Below are 23,927 nucleotides of genomic sequence, written 5' to 3' on the forward strand. Positions count from 1 at the left end.
CGGCCCTGAGTCATTAACTGCCTTTTTTCGTAAGACAAAATAGTTGTGTTACTGTTTGTTCTTTTAAAAAAATCAGCATGTTCATGTTCGTTCGTTAAAAATCTAAAAAACTTACGCATCTCAATTGAAAAGGCCCAAACGTTAAAAAATAATGAACATAACAAAATAATATATACGTATTAAATCAAAAAACAACGTTAAAAAATAAAACAAACCATTACAAAATATAAAATAGCAAAACAATTAAAAACAAAACGGGTGGAGTCAAACTAGTTGTGTAATGATGGTTGCAAAGTTTTGAGGAGAGTTTTGACTACACTATTTTTTTCACAAAACTCCAAAAAAATGACGGAATGTCACGTGACATAAAACGCCCGAAGGTAAAGAGTTTTAACTACGAATGATTTTGTTGTTGATTTATCAATCTTTTTTAGTTTCGTGTGACTTTAATCTTACGACATCGGGAGGATATACTATTAAAATACGATCATTTGTATAAATAACGTTTCCGCTACATGTTCTTATTTTTATGGTCATAAAAATTATGTATTTATAATAAAGATTCATTCCGAATTGGTATTGATTGGATACAATGAATTATTTTGTTAGGTGTTTGCTTCCAATCAATTAAGCAACAGAATTTTCGCTATTAAGTTTTTTAAGAACTACAAAGTAGTGGAAGACTAGAACACTGACTTATGACTTTTATGAGTCGCTTGCAAATTGACTTGACGGATAGAATTCCCACTATTTATCCAAATGTCACTAATTATTTATACTAAACTATTTATTAAATTTAAAACAAAAAATAAAATATGGCCTTAAATATAATAATAATAATAATAATAATAATAATCATTATTATTATTATTATTTTTTTGAATGGCAAATATATATGATTAATAACTACCCTTAACTAATTCATCACTTATGGCCTAGTGGTAGGAAGTTTGATTTTTCCGGTGAAGAAGTTCTATCTCCACTTGTGTCACTTTTGTTAGATTATGATAATGAAAAATTTGAGTCAGGCCTTGTGTAAGGTTTTCAGTTCGAATCCTGACCAAAAACGGGTTTTTGTGCCACCGTGTATTACGCTAAAGAGTTGTGCTCTTGTGGCGACACAATGACTGTTAAGTGGTAGCCGGCAATAGGTTTCCTAAGAGAACGTCAAAGGCAAACTCTGAAGCTAGCGTGAGCTTGGTTAAGACAACATAGTCTGGCCAGAGTGAGGCAACAAAACTCTTCAAATTTGAAGAGTACGGTAGCCTAAACACAAGTTGTTCTAAAAAAAACTACTCTTAACCTTATGATATTCTAATTAATTAAAGACTAGGATTTGGAGTAACAAGTCGACAGTAGTGTCAATTTTTTGAGTAACAAGTCTTTCAATCCAGTGGCATAACTTGCTTTTGTGACAATTTAAATAGTTTTTTTTTAAACGACTATACATTAGATAAGATGGATAGTTAATGGATAGAAAAATCATAGACGTCAAGAAGTTGGACCATTAGATAGCCCGACTCTTACGTATATCTTGTGAACTTCAGTAAGTCAAAGTCCAAAAGTCCTGATGATTTGAAATCAAAACCAATCTTTTGCAATGATTGAGCAATATGATTTTATTTTCCAATCCTAATATGAAATAAATAAAGAGCTTTCTACATGCATATGTAGTTTCTTTCCTTCGGAATTGTAGGGTCAATATAATATATTATTTTTAGGATTGTGTATGTCGTTTTAGTTTGCTTTTAGTCGGTGTAGTGTGTACTCGGTACGTTTATTTTATAAGTTTATTGTGTAAACTTTGGAGAAATGAGGACCATATATAAAGGCCACTTAACCCATTTCCCCACTCCAACTCTTCACTACTTCAAGAAAAAAAAGATTCTCTCTCTCAAAAACCTCTCCTCTCATTTTCTCTCTTTTGTAATAACAAACTAAGATCCGAGATTCGAGTGTCGTTGGTGATTTCCGCTAACCAACAACACGGATTGATCCGAGTCAAGTCTTGAAATCCATCTAGAGGACCTACAAGTGGTATGAGAGCTTTCGGCTCGACTTTTTGTGGTTTTCGGGTCAAACTTTTCGGGTTTTAATCTTAGTTTTTGTTGGATTTGAGGTTGATTTCGTGTTACTCACCTCTTTTGGAGTCCCTTACACCTTGGAAATACACGAGAATCACCAAATCTAAGTTTTTAGTGTTTTAACTTTTAGTGTCTGAGCTCAGATTCGGCTTAAAACTCATATCTAGGCCGATTTATTGATTTTTAGACTAAAGTTTTTTTGACTTTTTGGAAGTTTGGGTGTTATATTCTCAAAAAAAAAATAAAAAAAATTCGCATCGGGTACTGTAGCAGTCGCTTCCGAGGTACTGTAGCAATCGGGGGGGGGGGGGGACTGTAGCAATCGCATCGCCAGGGGGTACTATAGCAATCGCTTCGCTTCGCACGGGTACTGTAGCAATCGTTTCGCATCGGTGCTGTAGCAACTCATACGAAACACTGTAGCAACTCATGCGAAACACTGTAGCGACTCGGTACTGTAGCAAACTCATGCGAAACACTGTAGCGACTCGGCACTGTAGCAACTCGGTACTGTAGCAAAAAAAAAAATAACCCTTAAGTTTTTTTTCTCTTAAAAAAAAAATCTAATAGAGTAAAAAAAAAAAAGAATGTCTTACGAACCTAAGCTTGGAGGAAATCTGGATATGGGAGAAAGCCGAAAGAAAATGTTAAAAGGAGAATTCGATATGTTTACACATATTAAAGGAGAATTGGTTGCCTCTCTCATCAATAGATTTGAGTCGCCCGTCACCAAAATGAGAAGTGTCGGTATCATCAATGGTTTGTTTCAGATCAACATGAAGATGTTGAATTCACTGCCTTATACATGGAGCATCAATGTGGCTACCATCAAAAGAACCACAAACTTGTATACCATGACACTCTTAGAGTTGGCTTCTACCATCAAGTCTTTTGAAATAATGGAAGATAAGCTCCTAATGAACAATCAGTCCAAAGAAAATAAAGTTGGGACAAGTAATAAAGTTGGGACAAGGGCTGCCGGTAAAAGCAGTCATGCATGTCCTATCATTCCCAACACATCACCAGTCGATGAGGTAAATTACAATTTGTGCACTCAAGCTTGTGTTAATAAGGTTACATATTATAGATACTTACAAGACGAAGTTTTGAAAGAAAATGCAAAACTTCGTCAATTGAACACTGAATATGTAAAAGCTGACAAGATCTACATTGAAAAGATCAAAACTCATCACGATGATGTAGTAAATCTTAGACTTGAAATTTTTCGAGAAAAGCATAATGTCATTTATTATAAAGACATAATTAATGATTTAAAAGAAGAAATTAAGAAATTAAAACTCAAAGTTTCTGATAAGAAATAAAAAGAAAAACAAGTTGAAAGATTTGAGGCATCATCTGAAAAATTAGATGATCTTATTGGAGCCCAGAGAAGCGCTAAAGTTAAAGCGGGGTTGGGGTACGATTACACTGCCGTACCACCACCATTCAATGATAACTACACCAGTTTGCCCCACTTTAGCTATAATACTTTTCCAGAGGAAGAAATGGAATATGGGGTTGGTAGAATACCAACGCCTGTGAAATTTGTTCCTGCTGCCTCTCAAACTACTGCTTTAGTCCCATCATCTGATAAATCTGACATCAATGTGTCTTGTGTAGCAGCTGGTGATGTAAATGGTGGTGAATGTGGGATGGTTAACCTGGGTTGTAAGCTAAAAAGAAAGTTAGAACCACGTTTTGAATCATGTGTGGATCTAACCAAAACTATTAACAATCCAGTTTGTAATAAAGTTTGTGAATCCATGTTGGGAACTTTAAAGTCAAGGTCAAATTATGTATTTTGTGAAAATTCAAGTGATGATAGTTGTACAAACGTTTACAATGAAAATGAATGTTCTTCTTCTGACTCAGATTATGAAACCGTTTGTGATGAAACTTTTGTTAAAAAATGTGTCAACGAAAGTAGGCCTGTTGAGGTGAACATATCAAGTTGTTCATCATCAAGTTGTGAGACTGAGGATAATTCATGTAAAAACAAAGTTTTTGAAAATGAAAAGGCAAGTACTTCTTGTAAATATGTTCCATCAAATAAACGATCATTTTCTCAAACAACCAATCAATTTAGAAATCCTCAGCAATACAACTTCTGTGACAACAACTACTATGGTCATTATCAACAAAATTTTGTTGATCCATATTATACAAAGGTGTTTTATAATCATGTTCCTTTCCAAGGATCACCTTTCCCACCACACCAACCACATTATAGTTCAGAAGAGTTCTTTGGCACTCCTAGGAGAAAGTGTTGTTTTGTGTGTGGTCACTCTTCTCACCTTGCAAGACATTGCAAGCACTGGTTCAAGCAACAACTTGATATTCAAAGGCGGCTTAGTCAGTCCCCAAAAGGAGCTTTTAGTAGCCCTGATTCAAGGACTGATCAAGCTGATAGTGAACCCAGTGAAATGGATGTGAGATCCAAAGTAAATAAAGTAAAACACAAAAAGAAACCTTTTTGGAAAACCAAGAAGGATAAAATCAAAAAGGATCCTAAGAGTGTAAAGTTTGAGGATTCACCAAAAACAGTTTCAAAAGCAAGAAAACAGAAGTCCAAAATTGCCAAAACCAAGGAACAAGTTTTTGCTTGGATTCCTAAGGACCGCTCTTCATCAAATGAGGCTCCAACAAGAAATAAATGGTTTTCAGGAAATAAAATCAAGTTTGGTCGATTTACGGTTGACCTTCCCGGGACAAAAGTATCCCGGGAACCCATGTCTATTTGAACGTTTAGTGCATGCAGGGTCAATCAAGGAGGACTGTCAATAGTATTAGGTACTTAGATAGTGATTGCACCTAGCATATGATGGGAGACGAACTCTTGCTATTTGATGCTAAACCATTTGATGGCGGATTCGAGTCTTTCATAAGCGACATGGGAGGACAAACTTCATGAAAGGGAAGCCTTGTTTAAATGGTTCAACAACAACTTTTCGAGCGTTTCTCAAACCAACCTCGTCCAACTGCTTCTCTCAAGTGATGGATCCAGCATCAGCTGTTGGATCTCAATTTGAATCTCTTCAACTTTGTCATACAATGTGATAATGCTTGCTTAAGATAGTCTATCTGACAACAACTTTGCTGACCTTTTCACTAAAGCCATCGATCATGCCCGGTTTGAATTTCTGGTCGAATCGCTCGGTATGATCAATTTTGATTAAAACAACTTATCTATCCTTTTGTTTTAAAATTGTAAATATTTTTCAAATATGTCACAATTTTAGTGAGAGAAAATGAGTTAATTTTAACTCACCAAAAAATTTTCAATTCATCTTAAGAAAAGCAAAAACAAATCATTTGATTTACCAAAAAGATTTTATATTACTTTTAAGAAAATCTAAAAGGAATTGTCCCGTTTAGAGGAAGCTCCTGCTTAAAGAGAGTCGGATATTTTTAAAATTTTGAGAAATTGATCCGACCATTGGAAAATGATAAGAAATTATCTCTAACGATTCTAGCATATGAAAAGAGTAGATCAAAAGCCAACAAGATCATTGCTTGATGTGTAGATAGGCTTGAAAAATGAGTAAGTGTCATAGTGATATAAACTTAAATATCTGCCTATGCTAGTGGTTACACGTTATGAAGCGGTTGCTGACTCCAACTAAAGTCATTTTAATGAAGGCTGAAATTCAATTAAACATGTCATACCCAAGCCTCTCTTTACCTTATCACAGTTGTCTTATGAAAAATCAGTGTCATTTTTAATTTTTATTGAGTCAAGAAAAGCAAGAAAAAGAAAACAAAAGAGTCAGAAAAGAAAAAGAAAAATCAACAAAAAGAGTCAATTCTAGGAATTTTAACTTCTGCGTTATTTCTTCATTTATTTTGATTCAAGCCTTGGACTTTCTCTTGCGCGATAATATGGTATTATCCGACCTGATTGTTAAGGCCCTGAATCTTCTGCTTTGTTTTATTTTCTTCTTTTGTTCAAGCCTTGGACTTTCTCTGCGCGATAATATGGTATTATCTGACCTGATTGTTATGGCCTGAACTTCTGCTTTATTTTAATCTTTCTAGATCGAGTTAAGTGTACAAAGTTTCAAGTGCACAAAGTCAAAGTGTCAAGTGTGTTAATAAGATTACTGTGATCAAATAAGAAAGGTTTAAGTCAAGTTGAGGTGACATGTGAAAGCAAATTAAGCCCGAGGTATGATGGAGTCTGTAATTTGTCAGATTAAATGGGGACCACACAAGCATTGTGCCTAATTATACCTTAACGTATCATGTTGACATCAAAATACTTGTTAAGTTTAAGGTGGACAAATTATATCTACAATCGACTTTGGGTTCTTGGCATAATAATGTCCAAATAGAAGTGTGATTTAGAACGTTAACAGATAATGTGATTCCATGTTGTGATCTTTCTCAGAAAAATAATTTAGTAAACGTTTAAAGTAAACATTTTTGATATATAATATTAATTTCATCTTTACTCCTATCTTACTTTTGTTTTATTTTTTGTTTCAACTTCAAAATATTATGTATGTATTTTCGTTATTTTTAAAATATATGAAAATGCCAAAAAGATTTTAAACTTTTATTATGTTCGTACATATTTTGTTAAACTTTGTTTCATTCAAAATCATGTGTTTTGTTGTCAAGGTCGTTCATGCAAAGTTCGTTGGAAATCTGGGACTTAAACAAATCATTTACAAGTTGAGAGACTGAAATTGGGAAGGTCTGTGAACAAATTCTTCTTTGACCCTTGAGAGGGTCTGTGAACGAATCTTATTCGTTCTAAGTTTTGTGCAGTTATACATGGACAGGTAGATCAAGATCAAGTCTGCTTGGAGTTGCAGATGTTGAAGCACTTAAACGAAAACGAGAACGTGAAAGTTGGTGGTTGAACCTAAAAAGGAACTGATTGTATCATAAGACAAGGAAAGAAACCAGTCGGCTCAAGAAAGTCAACAAAAGAAAATTATATGTCGAGCCTCCCGCATCTGATGTTTCTAAAATTTGATGTTGCCGATCCTTCCCATAAAATAAGATAAGAACTGGAAAATAAAGAACTGTTCAAGATCCAATCTGGTTCAAGATCCTGGATCAAGACAAGTACTAAGTTTCAAAAAATAAAGACGAAGCAAGGAACTTGACGAAGGTTCCTCGACATACTCAATCCTAGAGGGAGATTGTAGGGCCAATATTATATATTGTTTTAGGATTGTGTATGTCGTTTTAGTTTGCTTTTAGTCGGTGTAGTACGTACTCGGTATGTTTATTTTGTAAGTTTATTGTGTAAACTTTGGAGAAATGGGGATCCTATATAAAGGCCACTTAATCCATTTCCCCACTCCACCTCTTCACTACTTCAAGAAAAAAAAGTTTCTCTTTCTCCAAAACCTCTCCTCTCATTTTCTCTCTTTTGTAATAACAAACTAAGATCCGAGATCCGAGTTTCGTTGGTGATTTCCGCTAACCAACAACACGGATTGATCTGAGTCAAGTCTTGAGATCCATCTAGAAGACCTACAAGAATCATGAGTTAAAGCTCTTTAAACTTTTAACATTGGTAACTATGTGCTCCTCATTCTTCTTAAAAGCAATCTTGCTTCTTGCTGTTTTTATACAAATGAATGTTGCTGGATCTGGTTCCAATCATCCAGCAGATCATGTTGCATTATTGAAAATCAAATCCAAGAATTACAGTTGATCCTCATGGTGTTCTCAAATCGTGGAATGATACTCTTCCTTTTTGCACGTGGCGAGGAGTGACATGCGGTCGCCGACACAAAAGAGTCACAAGCTTAAATCTAGCAGGCGAAGGCTTAGTAGGTTCTTTTTCTTCGTTTCTTGGAAACCTCAGCTTCCTCAAGTCCATCATCTTAGATGACAACCGGCTTTATGGAAGTATCCCACATGAAGTAAGTCGCTTATCACGATTACAAGTGCTTTCCCTTCACCAAAACTTTTTCACCGGAGAAATCCCTGCCAACTTATCAAGTTGTTCGGAACTATGGTTACTTGACTTATTTTCAAATAGGTTGTCTGGGAAAATTCCAAATATTTTTAATTCTTTGCAGATGATGGTGATATTATACTGACAAAAACAACTTCACGGGTGGGATTCCACCATCTATTGGCAATCTCACATATCTTGAAAACCACTTTCTAGCAAGAAACCCATTAGGAGGCAGCATGCCCGACTCCTTCAATCAGTTAAAAGAATTGAGAGCATTAGGCCTCGGATGAAATGACCTCGTCGGAGTGTTTCCATTACGTTCCAGTAACTTTTCAATGTTAGAATATTTCAACATCCCACTAAACCAACTTCATGGTGATCTACCCACAAATTTATGTTTAAGCCAACGTCATCTCCAGGTACTAGAAATAGATTTGAATCATTTCAGTGGATTCCTTCCACCCTCCGTATCAAATTGTTTAGCGTTGGAATACTTTGATGTTTTTGTAAATGATTTCAAGGGGGGAATACAAATTGATTTTGGAAAACTGCAAAATCTTAAGAAATTGAGTCTTGCTGCCAATAATTTTGAAATTGATACTAAGAATCTCTTTGATTCTTTGTCCAACTGTTGCAATTTAGAGAAATTGGAACTTTTCGAAACCCGATTAACAGGGGTGTTGCCAAATTCGCTTGGGAACTTCTCATCAAAATTGTATTACATAAGACTTTACGGAAATCATATTTCAGGCCATCTTCCTTCATCTATAGGCAATTTGTTTAGCCTGAGTAAAATTAATCTAGCACTAAATAACTTCACAGGATTGATTCCTGAAAGCATAGGAATGCTTCAAAACATGGAAAGGCTATATCTTAGCTTCAATGCTTTCTCTGGGACTATTCCAACATCTATAGGAAACCTCACACTTCTAACCGAACTAACATTAGAAGCAAACAAATTGGAAGGCACTATACCCTCTACTTTAGGCAGTCGCAAAAAGTTGTTGTATCTAGACCTTTATAGAAATAACCTCGGAGGAAGTGTACCTATAGAAATATTCCAACTGTCTTCACTTTCCATTAGGCTAGATCTTAGTCAAAACAATCTATCTGGCGTGCTTCCACAAGAGCTTGGCAACCTGAAGGCCTTATGCTATCTTGATTTCTCCCAAAATCGTTTATCAGGTGAACTTTCAAGTAGCTTAGGTAGTTGCATTAGCCTTCAAACACTAAATCTTTCTAATAATTTCTTCCATGGATTGATGCCAGAGGCATTGAGTTCTTTGAGAGGCCTCGAATATGTCAACCTGTCTCGAAATAACTTTTCCGGTCCTATTCCATCATATTTGCAAAAAATGGATTTTAATTATCTAGATCTTTCATATAATAATTTTGTAGGAGAGGTGTCTGTTAAAGGCATTTTTGCCAACACAAGTATGATATCAATCACTGGGAATCATAGACTTTGTGGTGGCATACCGGAGTTTCGCCTACCCAAATGCACAACCAAAAGAAATACTAGAAAGCTTTCTATTGGTGGTGTTATAGCGATCTCGCTATCATCCGTTGTTGTAGGTTTCGCTCTGGTGTCATCCATTTTCATTTATTGTTGCATAAAAAAGAATAAAGATAAACCGTTAGATGCACAATTGAATGATCTTTTGAGAAGATTTCGTACAGAAAACTTACAAAGCTACTGATGGGTTCTCTGTAGAAAATCTTATTGGTACTGGTAGCTTTGCATCAGTCTACAAAGGAGTTCTTGATGAAAATGGCTTCACTGTCGCAATCAAAGTATTGAACCTTAATCTTCGAGGAGGTTTTAGGAGTTTTATGGCAGAGTGTGATGCTTTAAGAAATATTCGCCCTCGCAATCTGGTGAAGGTTATCACATCTTGTTCGAGTGTCGATTTCAAAGGCAAAGATTTTAAAGCTTTAGTTTATGATTTCATGCCAAATGGGAGTTTGGAGGGTTGGCTACATTCATTACAACAAATGCTAGATTTTGCACAAAGAATTAACATTATTAAGGACGTGGCTTGTGCACTTGATTATCTACATTGTCGGTGTGGAAATGTAGTTGTTCATTGTGATTTGAAGCCGAGCAACATTTTGTTGGACACTGATATGGTCGCTCATGTTGGAGATTTTGGGATCGCAAAAATTCTTTCCCTTGAAGGAGTTTCTAATGCAAACAATAGTAGCTCAAGTGTTTTCAGAGGAACCATTGGGTATGCACCTCCAGGTAAGCTAATGATCACTAGTCCAGTTGACTATTTTCTTTTAGTCTACATTATTTTATACTATACAATTAACTCTGCATAATTTACAGAATACGGGTTTGGAAGTGCTGTCTCAACTAGTGGGGACATATATAGCTATGGAATATTGTTGTTGGAGATGATGATAGGGAAGAAACCTGTTGATCCCATGTTTGAAGAAGGTCTAACTTTGCATTCCTATGCTAGGAATGCCTTGGGTGATGGTTATGTTCTTCAAATTTTGGATCCAGTGCTTCTAAATGAGGATGCCGATGAAAAGAGTTTGATTTTGTTAGTGAAAATTGGAGTGCAATGCTCTTCTGAGAGACAAGATCGAATGGATATTGAGACTGTTGTTCACGAGCTCTTCTCAATAACAGCTACAACTAGATCTTGATTTGTGAAAGGTCCATTGATCAAATTCTGCAACCCCTATAAAGCTAGTATGTGATTGTGTTACATTGTTCGTTTATAAAAGTATTTTTCGTATGTCTATGACAATATTGGTAAGACAGTATTGAGTGTTTATGTCACCAGTGGTGATTCATGTTATTAAGATTTAATATCTTAATATTTGTGTTTACCTTTGGTTTCTTCCTACATCCAAATGTAAACCTGTGAACCTTCTCTAGGAGTGATGGTATTTTAGGAATATGAGACACTTTTTATATTAAAATTAATACAAAAACTAACGATACTCTCGTTATTAACATGAGGAAATAAGTAGTACAAATATCGTGATATAAAATAAAATAAACAATGAAATAACATAACAAATACGCTAAATGATTCAACTCAAGATCATTAAATGATAAAGTCTTCAACTTGTTATTCAGCAACATTTTCTTGTAATCTTCTTGACACGAACTTAAAAAATAAAATTTCCAACTTTTACCTTAAAAAATAAAATTCCAACTTTTTCCACATCAACTACTTCTAGTAGTCTCTTTGCTGCAACAATAAACAATCTAAATTTGACGGTTGAGGCTGAGGCACATGTTCAACACGTTTTTCTTAAAACAGATTCTGCGCCTCTACATAAGACAGCGCGTCTGTCTCCCAGGGTACAACAGTCGAAGCAGTTGGTACTGCCGGAGATGTCCACATGCCCAAGGTTACATCAGGTAATTGTAGTGTTAGAAGTTTTGGAAAAAATAGAGAAAAAAGGTAGAGGAATCAAGTAGATAAACTCATCTCTATGGGTTCTCAACATATAGTCTTCATAGCTTTTCACCCATAACTCTTCATACATACATGTATTTTTCCTTGAATTTTCTAGCTTGTAATTTTTCTAACTCCGTCAAATTAGGCTCATAGTCTACCATATACAAGAGTCGTGGATGATGAAGAATCTCTTTTAATTAGAAATTAATTAGAGTCATAAACTCTAATAAAACTAATCAAGTTCATTAACTAACTCTACTTAAGAGTTTAACCATATGAAAAGTCTAATAATAATAATTTCATAAAAATAATTTCCATTTATTATATTCTAATTTCCAACAATCCCCCACATAAATGGAGATTAATCAAAACACACAGAATATCCAATATAACCTCGACAGTTGAGTATTGCAGGATAGGTATGTGTTAGCTTTGAACCTTCCTTTGTGAAGTATACTTAGTCTTCTAGCGGTTAGTAGACGCCATGTCCTTGAACAAACCCCCTTTTGTGTAGACGATAATAAACTTCACACAATACTCTCCCTAGCCAGGCACATCCCCTCATTGTTGTGTCCATTATGGTCCTGGAACACTAGCCTAGTTCTGTGAAAGCTCTAGGAATTCCGCACCCCACAATTTCATTCGAAACGACCCCACTTCTCTTTCACATAGGTGATTATCCATAAATCATTAAAAGCTTTAAGGTTATAATGATTTACACAAATAATTAACCATAGATTATGCTTAGCCTCACAACATATCACTGTTGTTCTAGGAATGGACTATGAAGTAATTAGACTCAATTTTTAATTTAGGAGGATATAGATATTAGCTTATGTTTCAAATTATACATAAGTTATGCCCCCCATAGTGACCACCTTTAGATATATAATTAGGTTGTCTTATTGAACTTTTATTAGGATCTCCAGTCAACTAAGTTAGGTTTTTCTTTATATACCATTTTTCATGGGCTTTAGTCTCATTCCACAACTCGATCTCTTGTCAACCCTTAGGGTCTGTTTGGTATGTGGAAATGGAATGAGCGAGGGAATGGAATGAACGAGAGAATGGAATGGACGGGAGAATAAATTGATCATTACCATTCTATTGTTTTGTTTGGTTACCACAAGGGAATGGAATACAATTTATTTAAAGTGACAAAAATACCCTTGTCTCAAAATAAAAAAAAAAACTACCAATTTGCATAACATTGTCCAGTTCACTATATAAAAGTACTTTTACCTTTTACTTTTCACAAATAAAAATGGATAAATGGATCTCTCAGAAGAACGATCACTCATGACTAAGATGAGAACAAATAAATTTTAGCCACCCAACAATCCTACATGCTATGGGGATATGAAGTTATGAACACACTACACAGCCCCATTGTACAGAAGATGTTGCAGTGACCTCTTGTTTTCTCAACCAGATCACTACAAATACCTCCTCCTTGATTGCCACTTTACAAGATATTCAGATATCATTCAACAATCATAACACAACTTAATTCTCAACAGCTTTATACACATTCCCAATATGAATCTTGTGTGCACATATAGGTGTCTGCAAAATCTTAATTGTTGTTGTACACCAGATTACTAAAATTCATTCATAAATTCTCCCATATGAGTGCTAATTGAAAAACATATATGAAAACTGTTGCACTAATCTCAAAATCAAGACTTTGATATTGTCAAAACATCAATGACTCATGAGTTCAAAACAGGACAAAGAAAAACCTAAAAATAGAAGCAAATTCATATAATCAAATTCGTCATGAGAGGTGCTAAAATTGAGTGGACGATCTTTAAAGTTTGGCCTCTTCATTATCATCTCCATCAAATTCGCCATGAGAGGTGCTGAAATTGATGCAAAACGCTGAGGCAGTGCAGTTTCCAATCTAATTAGAAACCCAATCAATTTTTGTTTCAAGATATCATCTAGGAGCTGTGATTCGATTCCATAATTTTTCTAATTCTGGTACGAATTCAGAGCATTTGGATTTGGGAATGAAGGTGAGGAAGAAACAAGGCATCGTATGAGGTGAAAAGTTCAACGAAGCCAAAGGATTGAGTTATGGTGATCGATTGTCTGAAATTGATAGATTCTGTGTTAGGATTGAAACGAAGAAATTGAAGAAAGGGACAATGGATTGTAATCACCGAGGAGTGGCAAAATGGAGAAACTCATATAACTATGGGTGGAATGAAAAAAAAAAACTAGGGGGAGCGGTGGAATGAAATCTATATCTTTTGAGGGTGATTGATTCCATTTGGTAATGGGTGATCCTTCCATTCTCTAGCCAAACACCTTTATTTTTATTACCCTTGAATGGGTCATTTCATTCTTTACTTCATTACCATATACCAAACACTACCTTAGGCTTTTGGATCAAAACCATTATCTTTGACTTTGTCAAGTTGGTTAAGATAATTTGCTATTGAGATCAGTTGTTGTGATGTGTTATGAACTCACACGTTCGTCCTGCCTATTTTGTCAAACCTTAACACTCTTCACCAAACTTTTAGTTATAGTTCCATGTCTTGGTTTTGGTGTGACACGAAGGCTCACTTCAGGCATACACATATTTACTATGACCTTTGTGTCTTCCACTTAGTCATGTGTTTGAAATGTCAAAGTGAATTACAATAATTCTTATTGCTTAACCTTCCAATTTCAAATGCAAGATACCCCCACATTTAAGTGTTATTGGATAACCTCAACTATACATCCCAAAAGGGTTGTTTCTTAAATGGCTTCCCCCACATTTCTTGCATTTTGATATATTTTGCTTAACTTTACTTATGACCACAAATCGACGCTCGTAATTTGAAAAAGATCACGTCTTTGTATCAGTGAGTTCATCGATGCTTACTCATGGAGCAGCACATGCCCTAGTGTAAGCTTTCACCACTAGGTAGCATTTAATATAAACTTGTCATAAGGTTGTTATTAAATCATCCCAAATTTAGAAGGATTACAAGTCACCATCTAGGACATACCTAGAAAGTTGAGGTCTTCTTACGATCTTCATAAGTTATATCATTTTCTTAGATTGAATGAAAAACCCTTTTTAAATTTGTCTATACACAAATTGATTTTTGTGTTGTGTATGTTTTGAATGTTTCGCATTAATTAGTCTTCATTAAGAACCATAATTAACAAGTACTAGTCTGGCATGCTTTAGACTACAATATTTAGCATATGAGCAGAAGATGCATCATTTTGATTCTTCACAGCCATCACAATATCACTTTGAAACACTCAACCCTTAATTTAGATAAAATATGAGACTTATTCACAATCCCCATATTCAGGAAAGTCTCACAAGTTATTGTATATAGAACATACATAATTTTTCATTCATTTAAGGAACATAACTCTTTTTGCCTTTAATCTTCAAGGCTTCACCATTAACTTATATGGACTTTGAACATAAGTCTTAATCCAAATCATTTTGATGAATACATTCATCACCAACAAGATGAACGTTACTCATCTACAATCACTATTATGTTGAGATAAAGTCAACTTGATTGACCCTCAAACTCTTGGAATTTACATTTGCATAAAGTGATTTATACATTTCGTTGTTGTCTGTTGAAACTATTTTTTAATATGCTCTCCCAAAATGAAAGACAAACTTTCACATAGTTCAAACAAAATAGATGGGAGTAGAAACATCTATATGTTCTTTGCTATTATAAGCTTATTATAATAAATCTCTTAAGATTATTTTAAATTCAATTACACTAATAACATAATAAATATCTTATGATTCACACTCGGTGAATTTCCAAAGATGAATATCCAATGATATAATTATCTCATTAACGTATATTATGTTTCAATTCACACTTAGTGAATCTCCAAGGAGTTAAATACATCATTATATTTTAATTCACATTTACAGATTTCCAGGGAGGTAAATATCGCATTCTTCTGTATTTCATTTTAATACACTTACCACGTTCTTCCATGACTCTCTCATGATGTGGTTATATATTTGATGTGTCGTCTTAGACTTTAGTCAACGCAACAACTCATAAGTTGTTTCTTATGAAAAATTATTTTTGCGTTATCCATTTAAAATTATCTATTTTTAAAAACAATCCGTTAGAAAAAAAATCCTATAAAATAATTTTATACGTTACAATAAATATTGTTGTATTTGGTTATAAAATTGCATGTGTTATCCAAAGATATTGAACGCAAAATAAAAATACATCTGAAACTACAACATAAAGTGTAAAACACTTTATAAAAGTAATTCAAACGGATAAAAAGATGACATCTAGATAACAAATCTCAAAGTGTTATCATCTTCAACATCTTCATTGTCCAATCGAAATCATCGCGATGCTATCCTTTTATGTCATGACTTGAGGTACTCCCTCAATAGTTATCTTTGAACTCATATGGATAAGATCCTTGTTTCATTTTGAAACTATATACTTAAACAATCAAAATTTGTCCAAAACAACAACAAGGTGTTAACTAAATGCTCGTTGTAATAACAAAACTTATGTTCATAACAACAAGTTTTTATTTTATCGTTTATTCTATAAAATAATTTGTTTCTTCCGAAAAGGTTTAAAACCGTTGGTTTCACAATAGAAATCGTATCTAACACGCACGTTAGGCTATTAAAATGTTTAGACAAGTGTTGTTTAAAGTGATAAAATAACTCTTTCTAACACACTTATTATTAGAACAATTAAACATTGAGACAAATTTTTTTTAAACTATTTGTTTTTCTATAGTATATCGTCAAACCTTTAGTTCATAAAACCTTAATAACCCAAGAGTCACTTCATTAACACATAGTTAAAACTTTCATTAACACTTAGTTAAGTCTTCCATAACTCTTAATTAAGGCTATGATTATTGGTAACTTAATGAGATGAATCTTAATAGACACATATGAAAGTCTCTTATGTACAATTTCACTATAACCAAACATGGAAGTCTATGTTTATATTTCACTAAAATGCACCAAATGGATGTCTCCGTGCACTATTTTCTAACACACTCGTTAGAAATACACGATTACATAAACTGTTATAAAACTTATTGGTTTATATAAAATCAACCAAATCTAACACGCTCATTAAGAAATAAATTATTACAAAAATCATTATAAGGCTTATTAGTTTACATAAAATATACTACTTCTTACACTCGTTTTAAGAAATGAGACGGCTTGACAAACATTTAAACCATAATATTTATAACTTGTAAGAATTTCTAACACGCATGTTAGGAAATGAAGCATTTACAAAACGTATTTCTTATAAAATAAATCCGGTCTAACATGCACGCTCAAGAACTTAATTAATGTTCACAAAGAATATAGGTTTACACCAATAAACCCGGTCTAACACACAAGTTAGAAAAGTAACGATTGAAAAATCATCTTAAATCGAACGATTGAATCATAAACCATTCGTCTTCTATCATGGTATAGGATTTAAGATTATACCACATCTCTTTAAATCCATAGACAACAATTTGTACTACATGCATATTTTCAAAAACAAATATACAAGATTAATTGTCGCAACAATCACAAATAATTTTAATATCTTCCATGAACCCAATATCCTTAGTAAAAAGGTTTAAAATTGCCTTAACAATCTCACAGAAATCTGCTTTAAGATTGTAGGAATATAAGACACTTTTTATATAAAAATTAATACAAACAATAACGATACTCTTGTTATTAACATGAGAAATTAAGTAGTACAAATACCGTGATATAAAATAAAATAAACAATGAAATAGCATAACAAATACGTTAAATGATTCAACTCAAGACCGTCAAATGATAAAGTCTTTAACTTGTTATTCAACAACAGTTTCTTGTAATCTTCTTAACACGAACTTAAAAAATAAAATTTTCAACTTTTACCTTAAAAAATAAAATTTCCAACTTTTTCCAAATTAACAACTTCTAGTTGTCTCTTTGCTGCAACAATAAACAAACTAAATTTGACGATTGAGGCCGAGGCACATGTTCAACACGTTTCCCTTAAAACAGATTTCGCGCATCTACATAAGACAACGCGTCTATCTCCCAGGGTACAACAGCCGAAGCAGTTGGTACTGCCAGAGATGTCCACAAGCCCGAGGTTACATCGGGTAACTGTAGTGTTAGAAGTTTTGGAAAAAATAGAAAAAAAGGTAGAGGAATCAAGCAAATAAACTCATCTTTATGGGTTCTCAACATATAGTCTTCAAAGCTTTTCACCCATAACTCTTCATACATACATGCATTTTTTCTTGAATTTTCTAGCTTGTAATTTTTTTAACTCCATCAAATTAGGCTCATAGCATACCATATATACATAGGGGTGTTCTTCGGGTTCGTTTTTCGGGTTTCGGGTTTTTCGGGTCGGGTTCTTCGGGTGTCAAAGTTTTAAATTTTAACCCGAAACCCAACCCAAATCTTTCATAGGTTTTTCGGGTTCGGGTAATTCGGGTTCTGGTTTTTTCGGGTTGGGTTAATCGGGTTTCGAGTATCCTAAGAAATGAAACAAAATACAAAAAAAATTAAAAATTTCAATGCTAAAATTAAAGCAACATATTCTTCTTTGCTCGTAACGCAAATAATCAAATAATAAACCAACATACTTGATAAAGTCATAAAAAATTCAAAAGAAGAGTAAAACTAACTAACTCGAACCATAATTGATTTCAATCAGACGTGATTTGGTGTTCAATTACAGTTACTATTAGTAATAAACGGAAAACACAAATTAACAATAAACTATCGATCCATAATAGTTGGAATGGCAACAATCGATTAGGCTAAGTTTCTGATAATTTTAGTGACTAAGACTAAGGCTATGATACCTAAAAATATATTTAATTTCAAAACTAAAAGTTTATTCGGGTTTTTCAGGTTGACCCGGAACTTATAAATAAAACCTGAGAACCAACCTGAATTACTTCGGTTCAGGTTCAGGTTAGTCTTTTCTCGGGTTCGGGTTTTCGAGTCGGGTTAGTTCGGGTTCGGGTTTTTTTGGGTTGGGTTTCGGGTAAAAGTGACAACCCTATATATACAAGAGTCATGGATGATGAAGAATCTCTCTTAATTTGAAATTAATTAGAGTCATAAACTCTAATAAAACTAATCAAGTTCATTAAGTAACTCTACCTAAGAGTTTAACCATATGAAAAGTCTAATAATAATAATTTCATAAAATTAATTTCCATTCATTATATTCTAATTTCCAAGAGATATATATGCCATTGAGATCAACTAAAAGTTCGCTGTTATTGTTCTTGTGACCTGGCTTTACGATAGTTTTTTTTAGAAGTGAACTTCATTGAAACTCAAGCGAAAACCACCTAATCTCCAAAACAGAGAGAATGGGCCGCCTACAACATTACATCAAAAACAAATTACACCACGACTTCCAATCCTTATCTTTACTATTTTGCCTATTACTAAACCATAAGAAAGTAAGCGCCTTTACATCCGCTACAATCTCTACCACCTTACCTTGTTTATTCTCAAAATTTTTAGGGCTGGCAATTCGTGTCTTAACAGGTTTAACAGGTATGCAGCGGCGCGCTGAACACAAGTATCAAACATGAATATGACTCGTTTAACGACTTTATATGTCATGACTATAAGACAGTTTTAAGTTTCATGTACCAATAAAGGAATACAATGGGGTCTAGCCTACTAATTTCAATTATTTAAGAAATTTAAAAAAATCACAAACCGCTCTTTTTTGCTTAACATGTCTTATCGTGTATTTAACAGGTACCCAATTGCCAGCCCTAAAAATTTTGCTTGTTTCTAGCTTTCCAAATCCTCCAACAACACGCAATGATCACCCCTCTCACAATCTCCTTCTGAAAAGTAGACAAACCATCCATATTATGCATCTCCATCACATCTTTTAAGCTAAAAGCAAAAAAACTGGGTAAACCACACCATCTTAAAATAACTTCCTACACCTTCACAGAGAATCCACACCCAGTAAACACATGATCCACCGACTCCTCCCCATCTTCACACAAAACACATAATGTGTTATCCACGTGAATATTCCTTCTCCTTAGCGCCAATTTTGTAGGAAGGCGATCTAACAAAGCTCTCTACATAAAAGTATTACATTTATCCAGTAACCACTTACACCATTCGAACACTGCATCTCCATTATCCACATTATTTCTGGTTAACCACCTTCTAACCGCATTAACAGAATAACACCCCTTTTTATCCCCGTTCCATCTCCAATCATCTTCACACTTGATTAGCGATACCCGACGAATCACCTCCATCAACTCCTCCAATTCCTTTAACTCGATCTCCGACTCTGGAGCCTTCTTCCACGACCAATTAACCGAAGTAATCATATCCTCCCAAATTAAAATGTCAGAAACCAAACACATCTTTCTCTCTTCCAACTTAAAAAGAGATGGAAATGTATCCATCAATCTCCCCTTGTCCGTCCATGTATCGACCCAGAACCTCACCGACCTTCCATTCCTCACTGAACACTTGATTAACTCATTAAAGGACAAACCATGCATACGTAATCTGTGACTTTCTTTGACAATGTTCGACCAAACACTAGTCAAGCTCTTACTAATAGGATATAACTCCAATTTCCTACTCGAACCATGAATAACCTCAACGACCTTCTTCTATAAAGATTCCGGTTCCGTTAGAAAGCGCCAAACCCATTTGGAAATTAAAGCTCGATTACAGTCAAACAACCTCGACAAACCCAAACCACCTTCCTTCTTTGGCCTAGTTATCCTATTCCAAGCAACCCAGTGTAGTTTCTTGACAACTTTAGTGCCTCCCCAAAGGAAGTTCTTAAGCGATTCTATATTTTCCAACACCTTCATAGGAGCCTTATACAACGAAAAATAATAATTCGGCAAAGCTTCAAGAACTGATTTAATTAACACAACCCTTCCCCCTATCGATAAAGTACTTGCCTTTCACTTGGTTAACCAAGACCGCATCACCTCCATAATCGGCTCCCAATTGGCAATTCTATTCATATTTGCTCCCACACAAATTCCCAAATACATAAATGGAATTACACTTGCTTGGAATACCATAACATCCGCCATTCTTCTCACCTCTTGCCATTCCACACCACCACCCATCATAGTCGATTTATTTATATTTATTTTCAAATCGGAACAAATATGGAACACCCTTAATATTCTCTTCAAGTTTAGAAAATTAAATTTCGACCACTCCCCAAATATCATAACATCATCATCAAATAAAAAATGGTAAACAATAGGACTATTATTAGGAAGATTAATACCATCAAATGCGCCAATATGGAATGCTCTTCTGAATAAAACCAATAAAGCTTCCATGACTATAATAAACAGGAAAGGAGATATGGGATCTCCCTGCCTTATACCTTTTTGACAACCGAATTCAAACGTCGGGGACCCATTCACAAGAACCGACGATCTCGCAGACTTAAGAATACCACGAATCCATTTACACCACTGTGAAGGAAACCCCATCTGTGACATGATATTCAAAAGAAAACTCCAACTCACATTATCGTATGCTTTGGCAAAATCAATCTTGACCAAAACACAATCCTTGCCAACTTTCTTCGCCCAAGATAGCAATTCATTTAGAACCATCGGGCCATCAAAAATAAATCTCCCGTTTAGAAACGCAAACAGGGACTCCAAAATGATACTCCCTAGAACCGTCTTTAATCTCACGGCCAGAATCTTCGAAATAGCTTTACTAACCACCCCAATAAGATTAATCGGTCTATAATCACCAAGCGCAGTAGGATCATTAACTTTTGGCACTAGTGTGATAAACGAAGAGCCCACCCCCTTATTAATAACACCGTCTTCAAAAAATTGCTTCATTATATCTCGAAAATTGCTTGCAAAACAATTCCAATAACACTTTATAAATCTAAAATTGAAACCATCAGGGCCCGGAGCCTTATCATCACCATAGTAAAAAATAGCACCTTTAATTTCCTCATCCGTGAACTCCTTAATAAGCGCCTGGCTATCCTGCTTTGAAATCGACTTCAGACCGAAACAAGAGAGCTTCGGCCTAATGGGCATGTCCTCCTTAAACTTGGAATTAAAGAACCCAAAACCTCCTTTTTTACTTCCGAAGGCTTAGTCTTCCACACCCCATTTTATATCGATCCCCGGTATAGAATAAGACGCCCGTCTTCTGTTTATTAACCCATGAAAAAACTTACTATTGGCATCCCCTTCTTTTGCCCATCGGTTCCTAGCTCTTTGTATTAAATCTCGGAGACGAAAGGCTTCCAACTGAGAAATCCTTCGCTTACCTTCTTCCAACGCCCACAATTCCTCCTCCACAAGATCCCTCACCTGCAACTCCTTTTCAAACTGAACCAAATCCTCTTTAATAATATTCTCCTCTTCTTTCTCCTTGGCTTCACTTTCATTTCGCCAAGCCGATAAAGCCCTCCTAAGACACCTAAATTTGAGCATCAACCCAATATCCGGTGGACCTTGGAAGGAAAACTCTTTTACGACCTTCAATACCACACTTTCAAAGTCCTCACGATCCATCCACGAGTTGAAAAAGCGAAAAGGCTTGGGACCATAATTACATGAAAAGGTCTTCAACAAAATCGGATTATGATCCGACTTCCCCCTCGGCAGAATTCTATATATCGAAGTAGGCCATTTATTAACAAAGTTGTCACATACCAAAACCGATCAATTCTGCTAAGCTTATTACCCATTGCATAAGAAAACTTTCCTCCTTTCAAACCAAATTCCACTAAACCTGCATCAAAAATAAAATCATTAAAATCTTTCGCAACTCCAGCATTAAATCTAGAGTTCCTCCTCTCCTCCATCGATCGCACCAAATTGAAATCCCCATCCATAACCCATAACCCATTCGAAACGTTTACAACCTCTCTCAATTCACACCACAACCTTCTCTTCTTCTCCCCCTTTTGAGAAGCATAAATGTTCAAAACATTTACTCTCTCTCCACTACCTTTCAGAGTACCCGTAATAAGCAAAAAATTCCTATTCTTTATAGAAGAACACATCATAAACATATTTGAATCCCAAGCAGTGAACAAACCACCTGATCGACCCTGTTGGTTCAACCACTTCATACCCAAAATTACCCTTCCCCCAGAATTTCTCAATCTTGCTTACCTCAAGACCCGCACACAACGATTCCTGAATAAGCAAAAAGTTAATCTCGTTTTCCTTCCGTAGAGATCTACACCAATCCGATTTCCCTTCAACCCCCATCCCTCTCACATTCAACGAAAGCAAATTCATGGCACCACTCCTTGAAAACCCTCATCCCCTATTAATTTACCAACCTGTTATTTGAAAACCGCAATATCTGTGGCTCATAGAACCTCCCCCAATTGAACCGTAAGTAAAGATTCCTTCTCTATAACCTCCATATTCGGACCTTGCATTTCAGTTCTTTCTATCTCCACGTTTTCCACATGCTGAACAGAAGGTACAATATTATCCTCAACGTTATTGCCTTCTTTCTGATTCCCCACTTCCGAACCAACTCTCGTATTCAAATCCGGAGTACAATAGTTGCGTTGACTACCCGTTTCCCCTTCATTTGAACCATCCGTACTCATTCCAGATGAAACAATTCCAATAAACCTATCAATATCAAAAGGATCATCCTCACATCTAGGTCTCTTATGAGGCCTAACTTGTCCTTGTGAAGACAAATTTTTATTCCTACCACCTTTTCTATCGCCTTTTTTTCTTGAAAGATTTCCTCCAAATATTTCTCCCTTCATTACTCAATAATTCACCACCATTATTTTCAAGAATAGCATCCTTTCCATCCATAACCGGTTCTTTACTCCTTTCCAACATAACCTCAGTTTCCAGACCTGCGTTTTCTCCTGATTTGCTACCTTCATTATCTAAATTCCCCTCCAACTGATCCACGACCTCATGTATATCACATTCCATCTTCGGCTGTACTTCTTCCAAACTAGGACTAGTTGACACCTCGTCAAACATAACGAGACAATCTGGTATCCATTCGCCAGTCTCTTCCTCAACCCACACTTTAAAAATTGAATCATTCCATGAAATATCCATGCTTGCATTCAATCTATACGATTTGTTACACAAAATTCCTATGCAAGTATAAGATAAATCCCCTATTTCATCATCAATTTGGGCTTGTTAAATTACATTACCAAACTTGGAACCAATGTCGTTAAACACCGGATTTAAAAACAAATGAACCGGTACTCCATGAATCTTCAACCATGCAATCCGTTCATAATCAAACGATTGCCCTTCCCATTGGACAAGGTTTTCAAACCAACCTTTCCAAGCCTCCTCCGTGTCTTTAAAATAGCTAAGAAGTTCCACATCATCAAACACCAACATAACTCGAAAGCCACCTATATACTTTATACCGACCCGATGATATCCATACTCCTTCAATAGCCTTCTAAGAGACGTCAAAATCTTGAACTC

At 35.1% G+C, this 23,927-nt stretch overlaps 1 protein-coding gene and 1 pseudogene across 1 annotated transcript; one reads left to right on the forward strand and one right to left on the reverse strand.

Moving 5' to 3' along the window:
- Positions 1-7,620: 7,620 nt before the first annotated feature.
- Positions 7,621-10,662, forward strand: LOC143541015 (uncharacterized; annotated as a pseudogene).
- Positions 10,663-21,578: 10,916 nt separating this feature from the next.
- On the reverse strand, positions 21,579-22,739 carry LOC143541016 (uncharacterized). The gene is made up of 3 exons (XM_077033938.1): positions 22,537-22,739; positions 22,152-22,475; positions 21,579-22,101 (listed from the first exon to the last, which is right to left on the reverse strand). Exons 1-3 carry the CDS (start codon positions 22,737-22,739, stop codon positions 21,579-21,581), a joined length of 1,050 nt encoding a protein of 349 aa, XP_076890053.1.
- Positions 22,740-23,927: the final 1,188 nt, after the last annotated feature.

The sequence above is a fragment of the Bidens hawaiensis genome, unplaced genomic scaffold (genome assembly GCF_021521415.1).
Source record: "Bidens hawaiensis isolate Kalapana, Puna unplaced genomic scaffold, B.hawaiensis_p1.1 tig00012466_1, whole genome shotgun sequence".
Classification (NCBI taxonomy): domain Eukaryota; kingdom Viridiplantae; phylum Streptophyta; class Magnoliopsida; order Asterales; family Asteraceae; genus Bidens; species Bidens hawaiensis.

Excerpts from the sequence above, each read along its gene's own strand:
- LOC143541016 (XM_077033938.1), bottom strand. The coding sequence starts at position 22,739 with ATGAATTTGCTTTCGTTGAATGTGAGAGGGATGGGGGTTGAAGGGAAA. Across the intron at positions 22,476-22,536 it reads GAACCAACAGGGTCGATCAG|GAATTTTTTGCTTATTACGG; the intron begins GTGGTTTGTTCA and ends TATAAAGAATAG. Across the intron at positions 22,102-22,151 it reads AAGCTTAGCAGAATTGATCG|AATTCTGCCGAGGGGGAAGT; the intron begins GTTTTGGTATGT and ends TTCGATATATAG.